Genomic DNA, 18,666 nt, shown 5'->3' with positions numbered 1-18,666 from the left:
GACAAACAACTTATATATAAAGCAGTCGAATTGTTTCTCAATTACCAGTGCCATCAGGACTCAGGTCTATTTTTAATCTCATTCCTCTGGCAACACTAAGAGCAGACAAAGTATTTAAAAGCAAAGTTTCAGAATTAGTCTTCACATAATAATCTGAGATACCTCTGATGTTACTGTCTGTCTGTAGCTGAGCTTGGTGCATTGCCTTCTTCATGCCACACACACAGTGGAAAGAGGAGTAAGTGGGCAGTAGATATCAAGTAGAAGTGGAAAAGTCCCCAGAAAAGCAATGCCACTAGCAGAAGCATGACTTGCTGTGCCTCTTCCTGTCCAGGCTAAGCCTACGAACAGAGGCATGTCCTTTGGAACATGAAATAGCAAGCCAGGATTCTTCAACAATGTCCTTTTTATCTTTATGTCTGGATCTCTTAATTTTTACTGGAACAGCTCAGTATCCAAGGGCTTGCAGGATCTGACGTTCGTTGGGTCTCCCTCCCCGGGAAGGAGACTAGTACTACACTTTTCTTCAGCTACCTATCCAGATGTATTGTTTGTTTACAAATTTTTCTAATAAGTATTTGAAGAAAATCACCTTTGAAGAGTATAATAGCCTGATCTTGTATCTGTATTCTGCTTAGACAAATTGGTTTTTCTGCCCTCTTTCCTACAATATCAGTTGTATTGTATATTTCTCTTTGCCCTGAAATTAAAAAAAAAAAAAATTCTACTGCTGCATGTTGCTAAAACTTCTATGTTTCACTGCCAAGAAAAGTCATTCTTCCTGTATCTTTTGAGACCTCTTTGCAGGAAAAGGAAATTGAGAAATAAAAGACAGCATTGTGTTTACTGTTCTTTCAAGTTACATGTGGAATCAGTTTATACAGCAGCTGCAGCATTATAACACAACTGCTTCATGCTTTGATCACAACTAGCAATAAATATTAAGATAAGAAAACCATTATTGGTCTTGCACATAATACCTTCCTCCACACATCAAAAATTCACTCTTTTTGAAGGGACTCAACCATTTGTGTTAACATTATTGTCTCAATAAGATGAAGATCAGCAACAGGGGATGTTCAATAACAGTACGGTTCCATTTTCATTCTTCATCTCCCTAAATGCTCTCATCACTTCCCCTTGTATCTTCAGAAATGATACAAAGCAATAGGAAAGTAATACACACAAGGCATCATTACAGCCTTTGCAGAATAAGGTGCTTTTTTAGTCCTATAGTTTCTAAATTACAAGTATCATGCAGCACTGAAATATCTCTACCAATATCTCTACTGTAAAGTCAGACATTTCAATCAATTTACATCTTTGATAAATCTACACTCTACTTCTGTCAGCATTCCTCTTTCATAACCAGAGAGCATCAGCCTTTTTTAATTCACTCTGCAGTAGCAGTTCAGCTCAGAAAGGCATCAGGTCTTGGAAACCATATGTACCAGGTAGAAAATAAACCTGTTCCAGGACTCACTCCTCCTTGCAGGTTAAGTAGGAAACAAAGTTATGCCCAATACTTTTCCAGTGTTAGAATAATTTGGAAAACAAGATTTTTCCTGTTTAAAAAGTGAGCAAAATTAAAGGTGAATCTCATGGAACCATCAGTTTCTGGGATGGATCATACCGCATATACTGTTACTGCCAAATACATATTGGTGGTATGTCAGCATTTACTTTGCACAAAAGCAAGAAACTAAATTACAGTCAGGGTTCAGTGCATGATTCAGAAAGTTAGATCCTGTATTTTGAGTCACAGATAGCAGAAAGCAGGAATATCACAGACTAATATAGCAAAACCAGAACCAAAAACCAAACAGATTTTCAGCGATTGCAAGGCCAGCTCTTCAAGCTCTCAGTTTCATACTTTGTTAAGAACTCATCATCCCTTTCATCACCTAAATAAGGTTAGGCATCTGTCAGGTTCCATATTTAAAGTTACTCATTGTCAGAAATAACTCAAAAGCCAGCATTCTTCTGTCCTCTGAGAAATGTAGCCCTTTTTTTCAGTGCCTCAACAGAGCCTGAATGCTTCATCCACCTGATACAAGTCATGGTGCTGAGTCCTTTTGTTCCAAATAAGTGGCTGGTCTGAAAACTTCAGGAACTGGGACTAGTTAAAATAACAAACGGACAAACACGCTTTCTCCCACAGAAAGCACATCTATCTTAAGGTTACAGAAGAAGGGAATCTAGAAGCAATGGCAAATCACAGAAATGGATCTGCAAAGTGCTGGGATTTCGTTCCCCTCAAAGAAAGCTGGCATATACCTATCACCCTCTCCCTCGCCACTCTTCCACTTTCCATTTCTAGGTAACCTAAAAGGTCATGAGCAACATGCTTTATACACATGCTTGTGAGGAAAGAACCAAAAAAGGCCAAAAGAATAAAAATCCCAACCAGAAAACAAGAAATCAACTGCATAAAAGGGAGTATGCCTGCACACAGAATGCAACAAGGGACAGGGAGGTAGAAATGAAGCAGAGGAAGTAAACAGCATTTGGACATTCAGACACAGAAACTAAAAGCATAAAGGAAAATTGAAAGGGCTGTACACGAACAAGAAAAAAACAGAGTACATTGGAAAAACATCCTTCCTCACTGCAAATCACAGCAATATAAAAGAATCACAGAACAGTCTGATTTGGAAGGGACCCATGAGGATCATCAAGTCCAGCCCTTAAGTACAAGGCATCATGGCGTATCCTGAATTAGCCAAACCTATTTAGCAAAGGTTGGTTTCCTGGAAAGCCAATAATCCTCTTTATGCACTCAAGCCAAATGCTTCCCCTTAGGCTTCAATATAATCAGATGTCTCTATCTGAAGGGCAAATACTCCTACAGGGTTAAAACCTTGGTAAAAAAATTGAGCATGAGATGCAATAATCTTCACAGGTGTAATATGCCTTTGGTTCTGAGGACTCTGGAAAAATCAAATCAATAGATCTCTTTCTTCCAGAACTTCCTGCACATGATGCATCCACTTCAATGAGCATCAAAAATCAAGCTCAGGAATTCCTGAGCATGCATTCTGAATTCTGATGGACACATAACTGACTACAGAGAACAACAGTGGCTGTGGCAAGACACACAATACTTGCTGATGTCTAATGTAAGTCCTACAATCATTGCCACAATTTCAGAGGATAGCAGAAAACACATTAATCCTAAAGTTATTTATACTCAGTGTACTTCCAGGATGCTTTTCTCTTTTCACATCGGTCTCAGTCCACATATATTCTCTATTTTTTCAAATCTCATCTTTTACCCTTTTTATTTATATAAACTTCAGAAATCCCCTAGGGGCAGCACATCTCTATATCACTCACCTCTGTAAGACAGAGTACTTCAAATTTTACAGTTGGGAACAGGTCAGAGATGCCAACAAAACATAGTTGCAGTCAGATGCTCCACACACATAAGGCAAAATACATCATATTAACTTCTGTCTACCTCAAGGCTGTCAAATATTTCAGATTCCATGTCTCATACAGATTCAATTGCTAAAATTATCTCAGACAGTCAGTATCATTACCTGTTGGGTAAGAGAGTATCTCTTAATATGCTCCTGTCAGCAACTGCTATAGCGATAAACTGTTAAAACATCCTTATTCGTCCAAATTTATTTTTATCCTTTTCTACTGAGCCACAGAACACCAAACTCTACTTTAAAAACACCGATGATATCCTGAAGGAAAGTTAATGGCTACCTGCCTATACCTGGAATACAGAACAAGAATATTTTAATTTGAAAATGGCACGTATTACATTAGATGACGTCAGCAATATCACCACGTCTTCACAGTAAATGCAATGATTAGAAAAGGAGTTTATGAATCATGTGATTAAAGCTACAAAACCCTAATTCCAGAGATATGTAAAATTTCAGGAAGTCTCTATCTCAGAGAGTGAAACAGGAACATTCTATGTTTTGTCTCGCAACAGGACCTTAGACATTAAGTGGCTTAGACATAAAATGTCAAGGTGACTAAGATGATCCCATAACAGATGCTATCTGTGGCTTCAGGACTGCTAAACAGAGACACATTGTTCAATTCCTCTGACTTTCCCTTATACCTGAAATCATTATCTCTTTTCCTATTAAAAAAGAGGAGCATTTTTTTAACTTTCACAGCATTCCAGAATAAATTAATTTGTACTCTATATTGCAGTCTTTACAGATGAATTGGGAAGTACATTTTCATTATCATATTTAAAAAGATTCACTTTCAATGCCATGGAAAACATCTTTCTGTTTATACTAGTATCAAAGACCTAGTAATCTCTAATAAGCACATTTCCTTACTTATGTCCCAGGAAAAAAGTCTACACAGTTTCTGAGAATACCCGGTTTCCTTCTTATTCTCACATTTGCTACTCAAATAACTCCTTTACCTGGTGGCACAGCTCCTGGAAAAGGACACACCTGCAGGGGAGAGGACTCAGCCCAAGTTTCTTGGACAGGCACTCTGTACCACCAGGGCCTGCAGACCTGCCAGAAAGTCTCTTTGGGGGGAAGCCTGTGACATCAAATGTGGCAGCAGCCACTGGGGAAGGAGCTTTGTGGCACAGAACCAGCACAATGTTGGCAGCACTGAATGCTGAGACAGGGACAAGGGACCTCCTCATCCTCCTCGGTGTTAAGAGCTGCTCCCATGTGCTCCTCTCTGGTACTGCTACTGTGCTGACCCTCCAAAAAGGAACCCTTCCTACTCTGACTATGGCTTGTAAAAAGCCATTTTAAATATTGAGGGAGCTTGTAGTTTAGAGATTCTTGGTTTGGGGTTTTTTTTTTTTTTTTTTTTTTTTTTTTAATTGAAATTCCAGAAAGTTATTTCTGCGGGGTTTTTTTTTCAAAATCTACATTAAAAAAATAAAAAACAAACCCAACAGTTTTTACCTCCTGATCTCCCTCCTTAAGATCAGTACTAAAGAAACTAAGTCAGCTTTCTGTTTTTCAAAGCTCTGAGGGCCTTCTACATCTTGATGCACAGCAGGTATTTGTGTGATCATTAGGCTTTCCAGGAAATCAGCTGGTGCTTTTATGGCTATTCAGAGATTGATACAGTCAAATCCCCCAGGTCAACAGAAGCAGCTCCATTGTTTGCCATGTTCTTCAACCCTGAATCTCCCACCAAAGATGCCGGGGTTTGCCATTCTGTTCCTGTCTTAGAGGTGTGACTGCACCCAGTAAAAGGCACTAAATGTTACATAAAATCATCTTTCATTGAAACAAATAATGGAGAAATGGAGAAGAACAACCTTCACTACCTTGCAGGTCAGCTTTGGTCAACTCAACTTTGTTAGCCAAAAAAAAAAAAAAAAAAAGCAAAGACAATAAACAACAGGTTAGTATAAAAGCAGATAAACCAGGGTAACATCACTTTAAATAAATAAAAGCAACTGGTATAACTATCACAGCTAACATGCATAATCAAAACACAAAGAAATGACAACATAAGCAACAAAGGTGCAGAGGGACTGTGACCACATTAATGCAACCAACAGATAAAACCAAATAGAAAGAGAAGAAATGCAATTCATTCATGCACACACAAAATCACAAAATTTATAGAGAATACAAAGGGAAGAAAAAACATCACATTCTTTAATCCATCTCTCAGCATTTACAATAATTTTAGAGAGATTTTGTCTTGTTTGAGAAATACCTAGAATCCATTTAAGTAAAAAAAAATCTGTTTGACTTTCAGTACCTCCATCAAGCATGCATTTAGTTTATTTGGCTTTTTGTCCAAAGTGGATTTATTCCCAGAAAACCACAGAGGACTGATAATTCTATAAGACAAAAATTTCTGTTTATCCAAAACACTGAACTCAACACGGGATATAAGTGACAGTAGCACCTTGCCCCCTCACAAGCTGTCACCTGCTTATAGATTTCAACACATTCTTTAAAAAACCTTACATCCACAGGCAAGCACACAGCTCAGGCTTTAGACCCATATAGACTTAATCAGTCATCAGAGCAATCAAAAAAAAAAAAAAGGACCAGTTCATTATTTCACCTAGGTTAGAATAATCTTGTTATCTGTGGTCAAATCATAGTTCACACGGGAAAAAAAAATCATAGGTCTACCAAGTCTGACTGTCTAAAGATCCAAATGCACTTTGTGAAGACTGAAGAGCATTAAAAGCAAAACAATACTTGCACTGATGCTCTTCCATGTAGGCACAGGGTTTCTGTTATCTTTCCTTTTTTTTTTTGTTTGGGCTTTTTGTTTTGTTTATTTTGTTTGGTTGGTTGTTTTTTTTTTTTTAATGGAGTCACTTTACAAGGAAGCCACATAGATTTTTGGTGTGTTATACATTGATTCTAAGTTTTCTCTTTCGGAATGGAAAAAGTAGAGGACAAAGATGGGAGCACAGGCAGCAGCTCATGAATCCCCTGCCTCTGAAGGTTAAATATTTCTATTACACAGCATAATAAGAATAACAACAAAACACCAAATCATCAACACATTGCTCAAAAGATGGTTATTTAAGAAGTGCATACTTACCTCCTTAACCTGTTCTTAAAAAGTTCTAATATCACAGCTAATACTGAAGAAAGATTGGTAGTTCTCCTTTCCCCATTGTCTTCTTTTACATTTACAACCCAATAAATTAGAACTGACACATGCAGATGCCATTTCCCGTGCTTCCTAAGAATTTTAACATTTTAAATCTTTGCTGTCTCATAGCCTATGAATGACTCAAGATAGCAATTATCCTCCCTTTTGAGATAGTCTGAATTTTCTCTCCACTTTTGAAAATGCTTTACTACATAAAGCTATAAAATCCCATTTTCCTTAAACAAAATTCAAAAGAAAGGGGGAAGGAGTAGAAAGAAAAGGATGCACTTCTCCATGCATCATTTTCAACACTTATTCTAACAAAGTAATTTCTCTACAACAAACAAGTACTTTTCCTACTTCCCTGCGCCTCATTTTCTTCGTAGCTGAGAGAAAAGCTCATATTTGTTCCATAAATCCAGCACCATTATGAGAATAGCATACAAAAGCAAGGAAAAGGAAAGCTGTCAGACCATCATGGAGCAAATTAATGGTCCACTCTTCAATGGACAACCTTTGATTCCAGAGAGAAAGTGAAGTATGACCAGATTCGAATTTTCTCTACTGAGCAGATGAAGGGTGAAATCCTTTTTGACATTATCCTGCTGTGAGATTTTAAGCATGAGATTAGATTTGCTGTTTTCCACATACTGCTTAGTATGCAAAATGTGTTTCTGATTATCCAGCCTGTATATGTCATTCATGCTTTTCATGCACCAGTGAATTCCAAAGGTTAACTATACTATTTCATGGAAAGTAGCAAAAGATTATGATTTTACTGTGGGATCTGGAAAGAAGATTAAATTAGGACCAAAAAAAAGTCCCAAAACATCTGGAATAGTGTCAGCCAGTTTAATAATAGTCAGTCTCCTTTGTGAGAAGCCGTTAGTGGAACAGGTGAGGTCGAAGCAACATCTCTAAAGCACATAGAAAACTTCCTTACAGAAGAAATAAAATCTTCTTTAGACACTGCTGTTAGGTTTTTTGGCTGGGCACAGGGAGGGGTAAAAATATTTAGAACATGCAGCTGAATTTTAGATAGCTCTAGTGCCCATGGTAAGCAATACAGGGATGTCCAATTAACAGAAAGGAAAACATGTGAGAACATGTGGCAAATTAATAGAGAGATGAAAAAATGCCTCAAAAGGCAGAAAGTACTCATCAATATTGAGGGCATCCTCTTCAAACTACACAAAAGATTGGACATCTGATTAACTTTTTCAAGGACCAGTGAGAAAAAAAAAACCACTGAATCACTCAGTCTAGACTTTTGTGGATGGAATTAATTGATCCATTTATCTAGTAGTAAAACCAGGAATGAGGGGTTCAGCAATAAGAACTCAATTTAAAAGTCAAAAAGTGAGAGAAAGCTGAGGTGAAGTTTAAATTGTTTACTTTAAAGAAGGGAAATGAGGTCACCTGGTACAACTTCTTCCATCTACCAACTCTTCATATATACCATAAAGCAGACATCTTTTCTGTCAATCTGTGTATGTTTTATGTAGAATAGTCTGTATTGCTCAAACTCGGAAGTAAAAAGTTTCCAACCACCCTTCATCGGCTGTTGAGATACAGACTGGAGACAACTGTGTCCTGATAGAACACTTTTCTTCAGTTTCTAATGCTTTGCTCGTGTCCTAGAGCCTCAATTCACATTTTCAAAGTGGTTTACAAGACATAGATGAATTTCATATTTTTATCACAAATACAAGAACACCTGGAAGATGACTTTTATGGGTGGGGAAAGCAAGGCCGAAAGTGGGTAGCAGACTTGCCTTCAAGCTTCCATTAGAAGAGGCCATCCCATTTGAAGACCTTTCTGAGAATACATTTTGTCTCTTCAGTGTGTTCAATACCCTGATGCAACACTGACACAAGGACCATTTAAGTCTTAACCTCTTCCCTACTTTTGGTAACTTTTCTCAGGCCCTTTCACCAATGCCTTTTCTGAGGTGGTGGTAAGGGGAAGGGCCCTCTTGTTAGGTCAGAGATAATGGTGAAAGCTGCAGTGAGCACAAGAGATCAAGAAACTGAAAAATGAACAAGTATATTGGTATCATGTCATTCTCGCCAAGATTTTTTCTCCTCAGAGCTGTGTGCAGCACACCTGAACATACCCCAGGCAGCAAGGTGGTTTCTGGCTTTGCAACATCCCTTCCAGGGAAACACAAGCTGCCACTACAGATCTGACCAGACTACCCAGATCTGTGAAGAGCTGCCTGTTGGTCCTGAAAAATGAGGAATGTAGCAATTGCAAAAGACCAATGAAAATAAATGAAACCACCATATTAAAAAAAAAAAAAAAAGTGTGTGATATGAAGCTTTAACTTCATAAACTCATTTGACATTTCACACTCTTGGGTTCTCTTCTTCCTGGTAATTCCCCTCAAAATCCTTTGCCAAAAGCAAGATACATACAGGATACAGATATACTACAGGGTACATTGAAACACAAAACATGTCAGTGTGGTAGCTATCATCTTGTCAAACACACAGGTGATTGAACAGTAGACTTCAAAAGCTGAAACCATAAGCTTCTACAGCACACATGGAAGCTGCATGGTGCAAAAGGGAGCTGATCTGTCACCTAACAAAAACTATGAAGAGGTTATTTAGTTGTGCTAGCCTAAACAAATCCCACCATACATAATTTAAAGAAATTATAGCGATAGAACCAGTAGGACATTGGAGGTAAAGTAATTCTTGCTTTAAGTCTTGAAGTGACTTTTTTTAGCACTACTATACACTGTTAAACATCAGCCAATTTCAGTCTCAAGGATGCCTGCATCTCAAGAGTGACTCGTATGTATGACTAAGAATGTTTTGGTAGGTTCCAAAGAAAAATATGTCCTATAAATACAAATTATTGAAAGGGTTTCCTGTTAAGTAGAAGCCTTACTCATCACTGGAACAAAGATAATTCTGTGGTAAGTATGTGCTTTGGTGCATAGGGAGGCTGAATCATGCTTAAGCACACATGTTCAAGGAAGTTCAGTGGCTTGCTCAAATTGAATAAAATGAGGTAAGACAAGACAATAAGGAATATTATTTTCCTATCAAAACTTGTGAATCTTAATTGGTGGTATGAAACAGGGTCCTGAAACACATGAACAGAGATAAAAACACAAACAGGATGCAACAATGTCACCCTTTGCAGCAATACTGGTGCATCTTAGCCAGGACAGTGCTCTCTGCAGACCTACATCTCATATTCTACTGTTCTCAAGGCCTTCTTCTAAGTATTCTTTGATTTTGTCCTGAGATGAAACTGACAGTTTCTAAGAAAACACTTGCCACATGGTAATCTCTGCCTCTGAAAGCAATGTCTCAACAAAAGACAAGCATTAGAAGAAATCTCTCTCGCATGACCTTTGAAAGACAAGATTCATTGTGGGAATGGAACAACATTTCTTTAAGCATGCATGTTCCCATCACATATGTGGTCCCTCTGCCCTTCACGATGAAATACAGAGATGTCCAGCAAATCAACACACAGCATGACTACTCAGACAAAAAGCCTGCAATTGTCTATTAAAAACGTATTTAAACACCATGAGGCAGCGAGGACTACTTGGAACTTCTGCCCTTAAAAACATTAAGACTGCACCCAAAGTTACTTCAGATGGAAACAAACTAGGGAAATGTAAATAAGGATTGAACAACCTTAAGAGTTTTTCTTTCCTTAGAGAATGGGAGGTAAGTGTGACTTTCACTGGCAACTGTAAGAATAGGCACCAGCAGGCAGCAAGACAGATCTGAGATGAAGCTTTGAGGATTGTTATGATTCAAAAAATTAAGGGAAAAAACCAACAACAAATGTAACAGTTTTACAGTAACCAAATTCTCAGGTTTTTTACTAATCCTAAATATGCTGGCAAAAAAGAACACTTTCCTCTTCAGCAGCTTCCTTGGTACTGAACAGGGACCATTTGGGAAGGTAGCAAGGGCACAGCTTTCCAAGATCAAGCTCTTCCACAGGCAGAATAATGACCGTCACTGACCTTATCACCCAATTTTTTAGGTCTCTTTCCAATTCTAAGTCCTGTTTGAAGGACTTTAGAAGAGAAGGGGAACTTGCATTCTGGAAACCAAAGCAATCTCCACATTCAGGCAGCAGCTGTGCTGGTACCACACTAGCACACAGACAAAGTGCCACTTTATGTGTTTTGGGAGCAGCATTGATGTTACACAAACTCAGCAATACAACACTACATCAAAGAACTACACTGGGTACAGGAGAAGGAAACACTACAGCTCTAATGGGACACTCTTCAGGGCAAGCCTCATGGCTCTGTCCCTGAGCCACACACAGAACAACAGGATGGTCTGACTGGTTCTCTGGAGGAGGAGGGCTAGTAGAGATCACATCCCAGCTAAAGAGCCAATGGGTTGCGATAATTTTAAACAAAAGAGTTATCAAAAAAATTACTAATATTAAAAAGCTTTCAGTGCATCTAATACAAATAGAATAGACTTTTTCATAAACCTCAAATGCATTTTTTTCCTTAAACCTTATAAACAACTATATAGAAAAGGGGTACTTCTTTTGTTGGCTCTACCCCAAACAGGCAAAGACACAAGTTCTCCTGCAGTGTGCTCATTTCTACAAGGAACAAAGTGGTTAATAGACACTATTAAGGAAAAGAGAGAAAGAATAAAGACAGCCTACTGTTGTCATCCTATTGCAAAATTTCCATACCTTCTCAGTGATTGCTCATGGGCAGCTCCTCACAGCACTGACTCCATCTCCACAGCACAGCCAACAAACTCCAACTCTCAACTCAGCACAGCCAACAAACCGCAGCTCTCTCCTCAACCAGCTAACCCACTCTTGTAGCACTCTTCTTCTTATTGGACACAGCTGTGGCCTATTAAGGGCAGGCCTGTTCCTAATCTTTGGTGATTAGTACAGCTGCAACTCCTCAGGGGTGAGACTACCTTCTGCACTATCTTCCTTTTCTTACATTCTGTCCCTCCACAGCCTCACACCAATGCTGTGAGATGGGAGTTGACATGGAGCAAGCTCCTGTGAGAGGACACAAAATTCTCACAAACCAGCATATTATTGTGGGAGCATGGAAGGAGGGGTGGGGCACAAGAGCTCCCAGCCAACCAGAATACTGAGACATAAACAAGGAATCAGACCTGATTGGATGGTCAATTTGGTATTCAAAGTTATCTCTCAGATGATATATTCAATCTTAAGACAGAACAGTCTTGACAAGCGGAAGGGCTTTGTCATGATGTCACTCGTGATCTTGACACAGTAGGGAAAGACGATCAAGGAGTCTTTTCATGTGAGATGTTTGAAGGATCAGTTTGGGACATACATCTTGTTTTAGCAAATGAACATACAAACTTCACAGAAAAAGCTATCTTCCTATAGTGACTGGTAGCCAACACAGCAGACTGGTACTGAGTGATTCTAGACATAATGGTGATTCTCATTTAACTCAGACAGCAAAACCTTGGACTTCTGGATGGTAAGTATCCCAAGTGCTTTGGGAATTGAAGCCATACTTATTGTACTGAGTCAGTGATGCTGAAGTCTATATTCTTTTAACTAATGGGAGCTTACAGGAACAAATTATTTAAAGAGGCTTCAAGAAATCATTATGGTTTACATGCTGCAAAAAGTAACTCATCCCACTTAGTTCTAAACTGTCTGAAAAAGAAAGACAACTGAAGAGAAATGTTTCCCAGGCAGAAAAGGCAATGCCTCCAGTTCTTTCCCTGGAGGTCCACCTCATCAAAAATTAACTCCTCTTCCAGTCCAATCTTTACCATTCAGCCCCTTCTACCTTCCATTTCACCTGTCTCTATTTGTTCTTCCAAATACTTACTTCTGCGGATCCCAAGAAAGGGTGCTCTGAAGCACAAATTAACTGAATGCTCAGAACATCTTCCAAAGTATTTTAAGGCTACTGCAATGCTAATAAACCACTCTGAGAAAACTACTAGTAAGTAGTAGTCCATCCCATAGTATCATCCCTTCCCACTAGTAAAGGTACCAACTCACAGGGGATAGAGCACAGAGGCAAAGAGCTGCTAGGCCACTCACAGGAACTGGCAATCCACAAGCTGCATTTGGTAGACAAAAGTGTAATTGCCATGGAAGCAAACTAATGAAATGGACAGTAAGGTAATTAAGTAGATGCACAGAGTGCAACAATGAAGTGTGAAGTGAGTGCTGGAGAGGAAAACCTCTCTGAAATCAGTCATACCTTCACATCCACGCTCAATCTGCCCACTGCGGTGCAGAGCATCGTTGATAAGGTCAGGCAGACGCCCATTCAGGTCTACAGATGCCAGACAGCCCTGAAATCCATCACGAGAGGCCACAAGCTTCGGGAGGTTGCTATACATGCCTTGAGCCAGGCCAGCAATGTAGAGATCACCTAGAGCAGAGATGGGTAAACATATAAGGAGGAGGAGGTTACACACCTTCCAGAGTCACTTTTCTTGCCACCCAACGTGAATAAAGCAAAGTGATCACACGTTCAGAAAAAGTTAAGAACCAAGCAACAACAACCAAGTGCAAGAAGTCATTTCTGATTCCTTTACTACAAAATAACTAAAACAAACCCGAAACCTAAACAACCAAACAAAATAAAAACAAAATCAAATAAAGAACCCATCACAAAATCCCCTAAATAACCCCAGTTCTCATTGCTACCTAACCCGGAAAAACTGAAAAATGACAATTTCTGAAAAAGCAAAATATGACAAATTATTTGGCTACACGAAGTTGTCAAACATAAAAGAGATAAATGGATTTCAAAGCCAAAATATGCAAAGTCCAGATTTACTGCTTTGCAATGCATGGTTACTCCAAGCTTTCTCCTGTTCACTAGTTCAGCCATGCAAGAACAAAAGGGGGAATCTGTCAATTTTGTAGAGTTTACCTTTAAGATCCAGATTTTTGGCACCGTTGATAACCTGAGTGACCACCTTGGTGTCCACTTTTAAGCTGTGTGTGTTACTGTTATCTCTGGTAATGACAACATTGTGCCACTGGTTGTCATTCAGAGGACGATCACTGTTGCCTTTGATAACATTAGGTCCATTTCCAAGGTCAAACACGTAGTGTATATACCTGTAAATATAGCAAGAACTGGTTAATATGCTGGAAGAACTTTAGCATTAATGAAACTTATTCTAGCCAGAGCTGGTAAATTAACTTTAAAAAGTCATGAAGGGAAATATCTCTGGGTTAAAAAGTTCTAATAAGCCAAAATATTAGCCACTGCATTGAAAGAATGTAGTAGTTTCCTTTCCACCAAAGTGTAAAGATTAATATTTTGAGATGACAACATTTCAAGAAATCAGATTCTAACCATAAAGCATTCCTCTTTTTCACAAAGTTCTCTCAGATCCACAAAACCACTGTCTGTGCATATAATCATTTTTTAAAAATTGGTAATATTGATAAGTGTACTGGGGAGCAACACTAGATATGCTTATTTGGGGTATATATTCCCCAGGTTAATTCTGAGTTTTGAATAACTCCCATAAGAAGTTAATTAGGAAACTCACTTGAAAAATTGTACTAAAATTCTCATGAGATCCTGACTTATTCAAACAGCTGAAAAACAATTAGCAAAGCTTTTGGCAAAAATAGAGACCCTAACAAAGACTGAAGTCATGGGAGTGTTACCCTGAATTATTTATATAGTTCAAACACAGAAATCCACCTGAGGATGGAAGAGAAGTATTCTACTCAGAAAAGAAAAGGAAAAAAAAAGACAACAAAATTCTACTCTCAACAGAGCACCAGGAGATCGTGACTGTTGCTTTTTTTATTACTCAATGTCCCACTTACAGAAGTATGTGCAAAGGCAAAAACAAAACCAGATTGAACTGAAATAAACAGGACTAGTAAACTGTGGAAAACATGTCTACCATGACTAAATCATCAGAGATCTAAATTTGTTCAGCTAACAAGGATTTTTTTTAATGAGCTATAGGTCTTCTGAAAAGAATACAGCAGCTCAAAAGCAAGCTGAGTTCGCTTTTCATCAAGCATCACCAGCAGAAGTACAAATTCAGCAGCCCATGTGCTTTTTCTTTTTCCTTCACTGGAGATGGTAGAAAACCAGATATTACAATGGAAAAAGAAAAGGGGGAGGGAGTGGGGAAGAAGAGACCTACTGAGCACTCAGCACATCTCCTCAGTGCTAATCTGCAAGGTTGACAGAACAGAACATTAGTCTAACTACGTCCCAATGACTTAAAACACTAGTGTTCCACACTGTAAAAATGTCTCTCCCACAGCCAGAGGAGGAAGTCAGTGATAAAATCAGGAGTCTTAAGCTTCAGTGTTTTTGTTTAAACATTTTGTCTTAGAGCTCAGCAAACAGAGAAAACACGAGTATCAGGTGAACTGCTCTTAATGTAAGCTTTAAATGCTTACACCTATAAGTAATTTACCTATAAATAAGCTGGTAGAAAACAACAGAAAGCCACTTACCCCTTGACTAGTTCAACTGCGATAAAGTCATTGCCATCACCACTGTTAAAGAGGATGAAACCATCAGCTGAGGTGGTCTTGAACTGAAAGAAGAGGTGCATGGATGTATAAGCCTGCAAGGTGGCCAAGCTTAAGTAGCTGCTCTTAGTCTTGAACGTGACAGGGTCAGCTATAATGTTGCGGAGCCCAAAGCGTGCCTTCAGCTCGCAGTAGTCAATGTCGCCGTTCTTGCACAGGTCGATGTAGAGCATCCCATTGAACATGAGGCTCTGCAGGTGCCCGATGAAGCTGGAGGGGATGACGGAGATGTAGCGCTTCTCTGTCATAATCCCTGTCTCGATGTTGTGGAACTCCAAGCGGGTGTGATCACCAACCATTGTGCCTGAAGGACAGAAATAAGGAGGAATACTGGGGATCAGCAACAGGTTATATAGAGCCCACCAAACTCTAGTTTCCAGACTGATAGCAGAACTAAATCTTATCCAATCACTGTTCAGTAGCTTGCATAAGAAAGGATGTACAGAATCTTGGTGAAGAGGCTTGGTGGAAATGTGTGAGTCTGGGAGTTGCCAAAACCTGGCAGCAAAGACAGGCCCCTAAAGGGCCATGGGCAGCAAGCTCTGTCCTTTTCCCTGTGCTTCACATACTATTGTCTGTGAAGAGGACCAGGCATCTCCCTTAAAGCTGACGGTGATCTATTTGATGCAGCAGACCATCTGCCAAACAACTCGAACACTTCTCAAACAACTTTTCCAAGTGCATCTCCTGAAAACACTTGTTAAACATAGATTAATATAAATAGAGCAGTGAGAGAAGTGAGAACAGTCATAAAATTGCTGATATTTATTCCTTTGTTCTGTCCTTATGCCTAATGTTGTTCCTCTTTTAAGAGCACAGCAGGAGGGAAACACACAAAAATGCAACAGGTAAAAAGCCCTCCATCTATTTAAATCATCAACCTACCACTTGGGCTATTTACCACATCATGACAAGATTTTAACCTCTCAAAATATCCAAGCTATTCAGTAAGCCAAATACTACTGTCAGACTCCTCATAGAGCATATTTAAATGTTTCACTAAGTGTGCTAGGCACCAGTGCTGACACAGAACCCATACAGACAGATGAAATACAACAGTATGCTATAAAGACAAGTTGGGCAAATCAGAATGAAAATCCTTTCAGCCAATCTTATTTTAGCCCTCCATAGCCCTTCATTAAGGTAGCTTTCACTATTTGGTCACATGTGCACGGTGTTTTTCTACATGGGCCTTGGTCCACTTTGTAAACAGGAATGAATGAAATACTAAGAATGTAGTTGTTTTCCTACCCTTCACTGTACAACCACTATTCAAATTCTGCTACATGTAGGTCATTATTTTTTCTCTCATTAAATTTTCTGCAGTTCTCATTGGGTTTATGGAGCGTGGTGTTGGCTGTGGGGTGGCTGCAAGGCAGCCTTAGTGAGGAGAGGCCAGGGCTATCCCATGCCTGAAACAGCCAGTTCCAAATGGCCCCAACCTGCCCACCACAGGGCACAGCTGAGCCCCTTGGACAAGATGGTGGTACCTGGGAGAAAACATGTAAGAAAGGACATAATGCTACCCACAAGAAGCAAAGGAAAAAAAAAAAAAACCAACTCAAACCCCTATGAACATCAAGGACTGAAAAGAGGGAGGAGGCATTCCAGGTGCCAGAGTAGAAATTCTACAGCATTCACAAAGATCACAGTGGTGCAGACAACTACACTGCAACTCATGGAGGACTCCTGTGCTAGAGCAGGTGGGTATTTCCTGAAGGAACTGCAGCCCCTGGAGAGCCTACACTGGAGAAGGTTTTCCTGAAAACCTACGGAGACCACCCACACTTCATGAAGGATTGCATTCCATGTCTAGGACCCACACTGGAGCAGGACAGAAGTGTGAGGAGGAAGGATCATCAGAGAGGAGCTGTTACAGGCTGAGCACAGCCACCATTCCCCCATCCCCTTCTCAGCCTAGTGGAGGCAGGTGGGAGAGGCAGGGAGGAGCAAATCCAATAAAAGAGGGTGGCAGACACTGTTCTACTTTCTTGTCTTTGTTTCTCACCATTCAACTCTATTTTTAATTGGCAGTAAATTAAATTAATTCTCTCCAAGTCAAGTATGTTTTGTCCATTATTATAATCAGTGCACAGTCCTCTCTTTTAGAAGGTTTTCCAAAAAAAACAGCCCCACTACCTGTTGGTCCCTCTCATAACATTTTAACATGCTGGTCAAATTCACCAGGTTTAAAATCCAGAGGGAACAAAGATATTTAAATTCACACTAGCTTTGTGAAATTTGACAACTGGATAAAGACCTGAATAAATATTTCCAGTGTGCTACAGACGGACAAAATTTAGCAACACTATCTGACTAGACTGCATCTGCTGGTCAGCAAGCATATCTACACAACTCTCAACCAGTCACTGCAAGAGATATCTGTCAGTCATTGGGGTTATACCTAGGAATCATACCATTCGCCATAGCTGAACCCAGAACAAATTCCTCCAACTCCCCTAGGTTATATCAAATAGGGCTTAAAAGCTTTCTCATATTCTGTCCTGTCTCCTGAAGTCTCCTAGCATTTCTTACCATAAGAGCTTCCAGGCATGAAAAGACAAAAAGAAAATAATAATCAACTAACCAAAAAACAGAAGTCCTTTCAAGACTTTTCCTACGAGTTGTGACTTTTTTTTTTTAACCTGTTGAGGATAGAACAAAACCTGAACACACTTATACAGACAAGTGGATGATACATCCCAGCTTGTAGTGTATAGAGAGTCAGTTTTCATGAACTGATGGTCATTTTCCATCTTAGAGATTCTGGAAACTCTGAAATATTTCTAACTAACCTCTCGCGGTCATGTACAAACTGCAGTTTTCCAGTTTGTACCAAATGTGACCAAGTTTTATTCAAAGATAGCAAACAAACACAGTTGTTATAATTTTTTTTTTGGCTATCTACTTCAAATATGAAGAAAAAATATTATATAAACCAATTCACCTTTTTCACTTATTCCAAATTTTACCAGTGGCTCTTAATATCTATACAATTATACAAAGACCATGGAAAACTTCACTCCAAGCAGATACAGCTGATCAAACTTAGAAGCAGCTGAAAGCAGTCCCAAATTTCTGACTATTTAAGAATTCAAATGTCAGCACCAATGCAAATGTTTTTAAATCCTGAAACAGTTCTTTACCAGAAATAATATTATTTTAGTTTGAAAAATTGAAGTTTCCAGAAATTGAAATAGTGCATGGGGAAATTTGTTTAGGCAGCTTTCTCACTTCCACTACTGTGATCCTTAGAGTTTCAGTGTTATAAAATTTATGATTTTTCCAAACCAGAAGTGTATTTTCTTAACATTATAAAAGTCACTTAAAACAATCCTGCTTCTTTACTTCAAAAAACTAGAACAATAAAATTAAGAGATATCAGTTCTCAAAGGCAAGAAAACTCCTCCCTTTTTCTTTTACACTTAAATAAAATACAAGGCGATTGTGGTCTGAGTAGGAGAAAAAAACCAAGACTGGGGAATCCAGAGTACACTGGGACAGAGAGCCCAAATATAGGGGGCATTAAAAATGGAGTG

At 39.1% G+C, this 18,666-nt stretch overlaps 1 protein-coding gene across 14 annotated transcripts in view; it reads right to left on the bottom strand.

Annotated features, from left to right (window-relative positions):
• Nucleotides 1-18,666, bottom strand: part of NRXN3 (neurexin 3) — a 964,190-nt gene that overhangs the window by 520,855 nt on the left and 424,669 nt on the right. For all 14 annotated transcript variants that reach the window (XR_004060782.1, XR_004060783.1, XM_030949965.1 and 11 more), the window contains 3 exons: nt 15,050-15,431; nt 13,485-13,675; nt 12,804-12,977 (listed from right to left, as the gene is read on the bottom strand). Coding sequence is in view for 12 of the 14 variants with exons in the window: in XM_030949965.1 (XP_030805825.1) it covers nt 12,804-12,977; nt 13,485-13,675; nt 15,050-15,431 (747 nt within the window). In the remaining 2 variants the exon portion in view is untranslated. The remainder of the gene's footprint in view (nt 1-12,803; nt 12,978-13,484; nt 13,676-15,049; nt 15,432-18,666) is intronic.

This window comes from Camarhynchus parvulus, chromosome 5 (assembly GCF_901933205.1).
Source record: "Camarhynchus parvulus chromosome 5, STF_HiC, whole genome shotgun sequence".
Lineage (NCBI taxonomy): Eukaryota > Metazoa > Chordata > Aves > Passeriformes > Thraupidae > Camarhynchus > Camarhynchus parvulus.
This window is presented reverse-complemented; position numbering and strand designations above follow the sequence as displayed.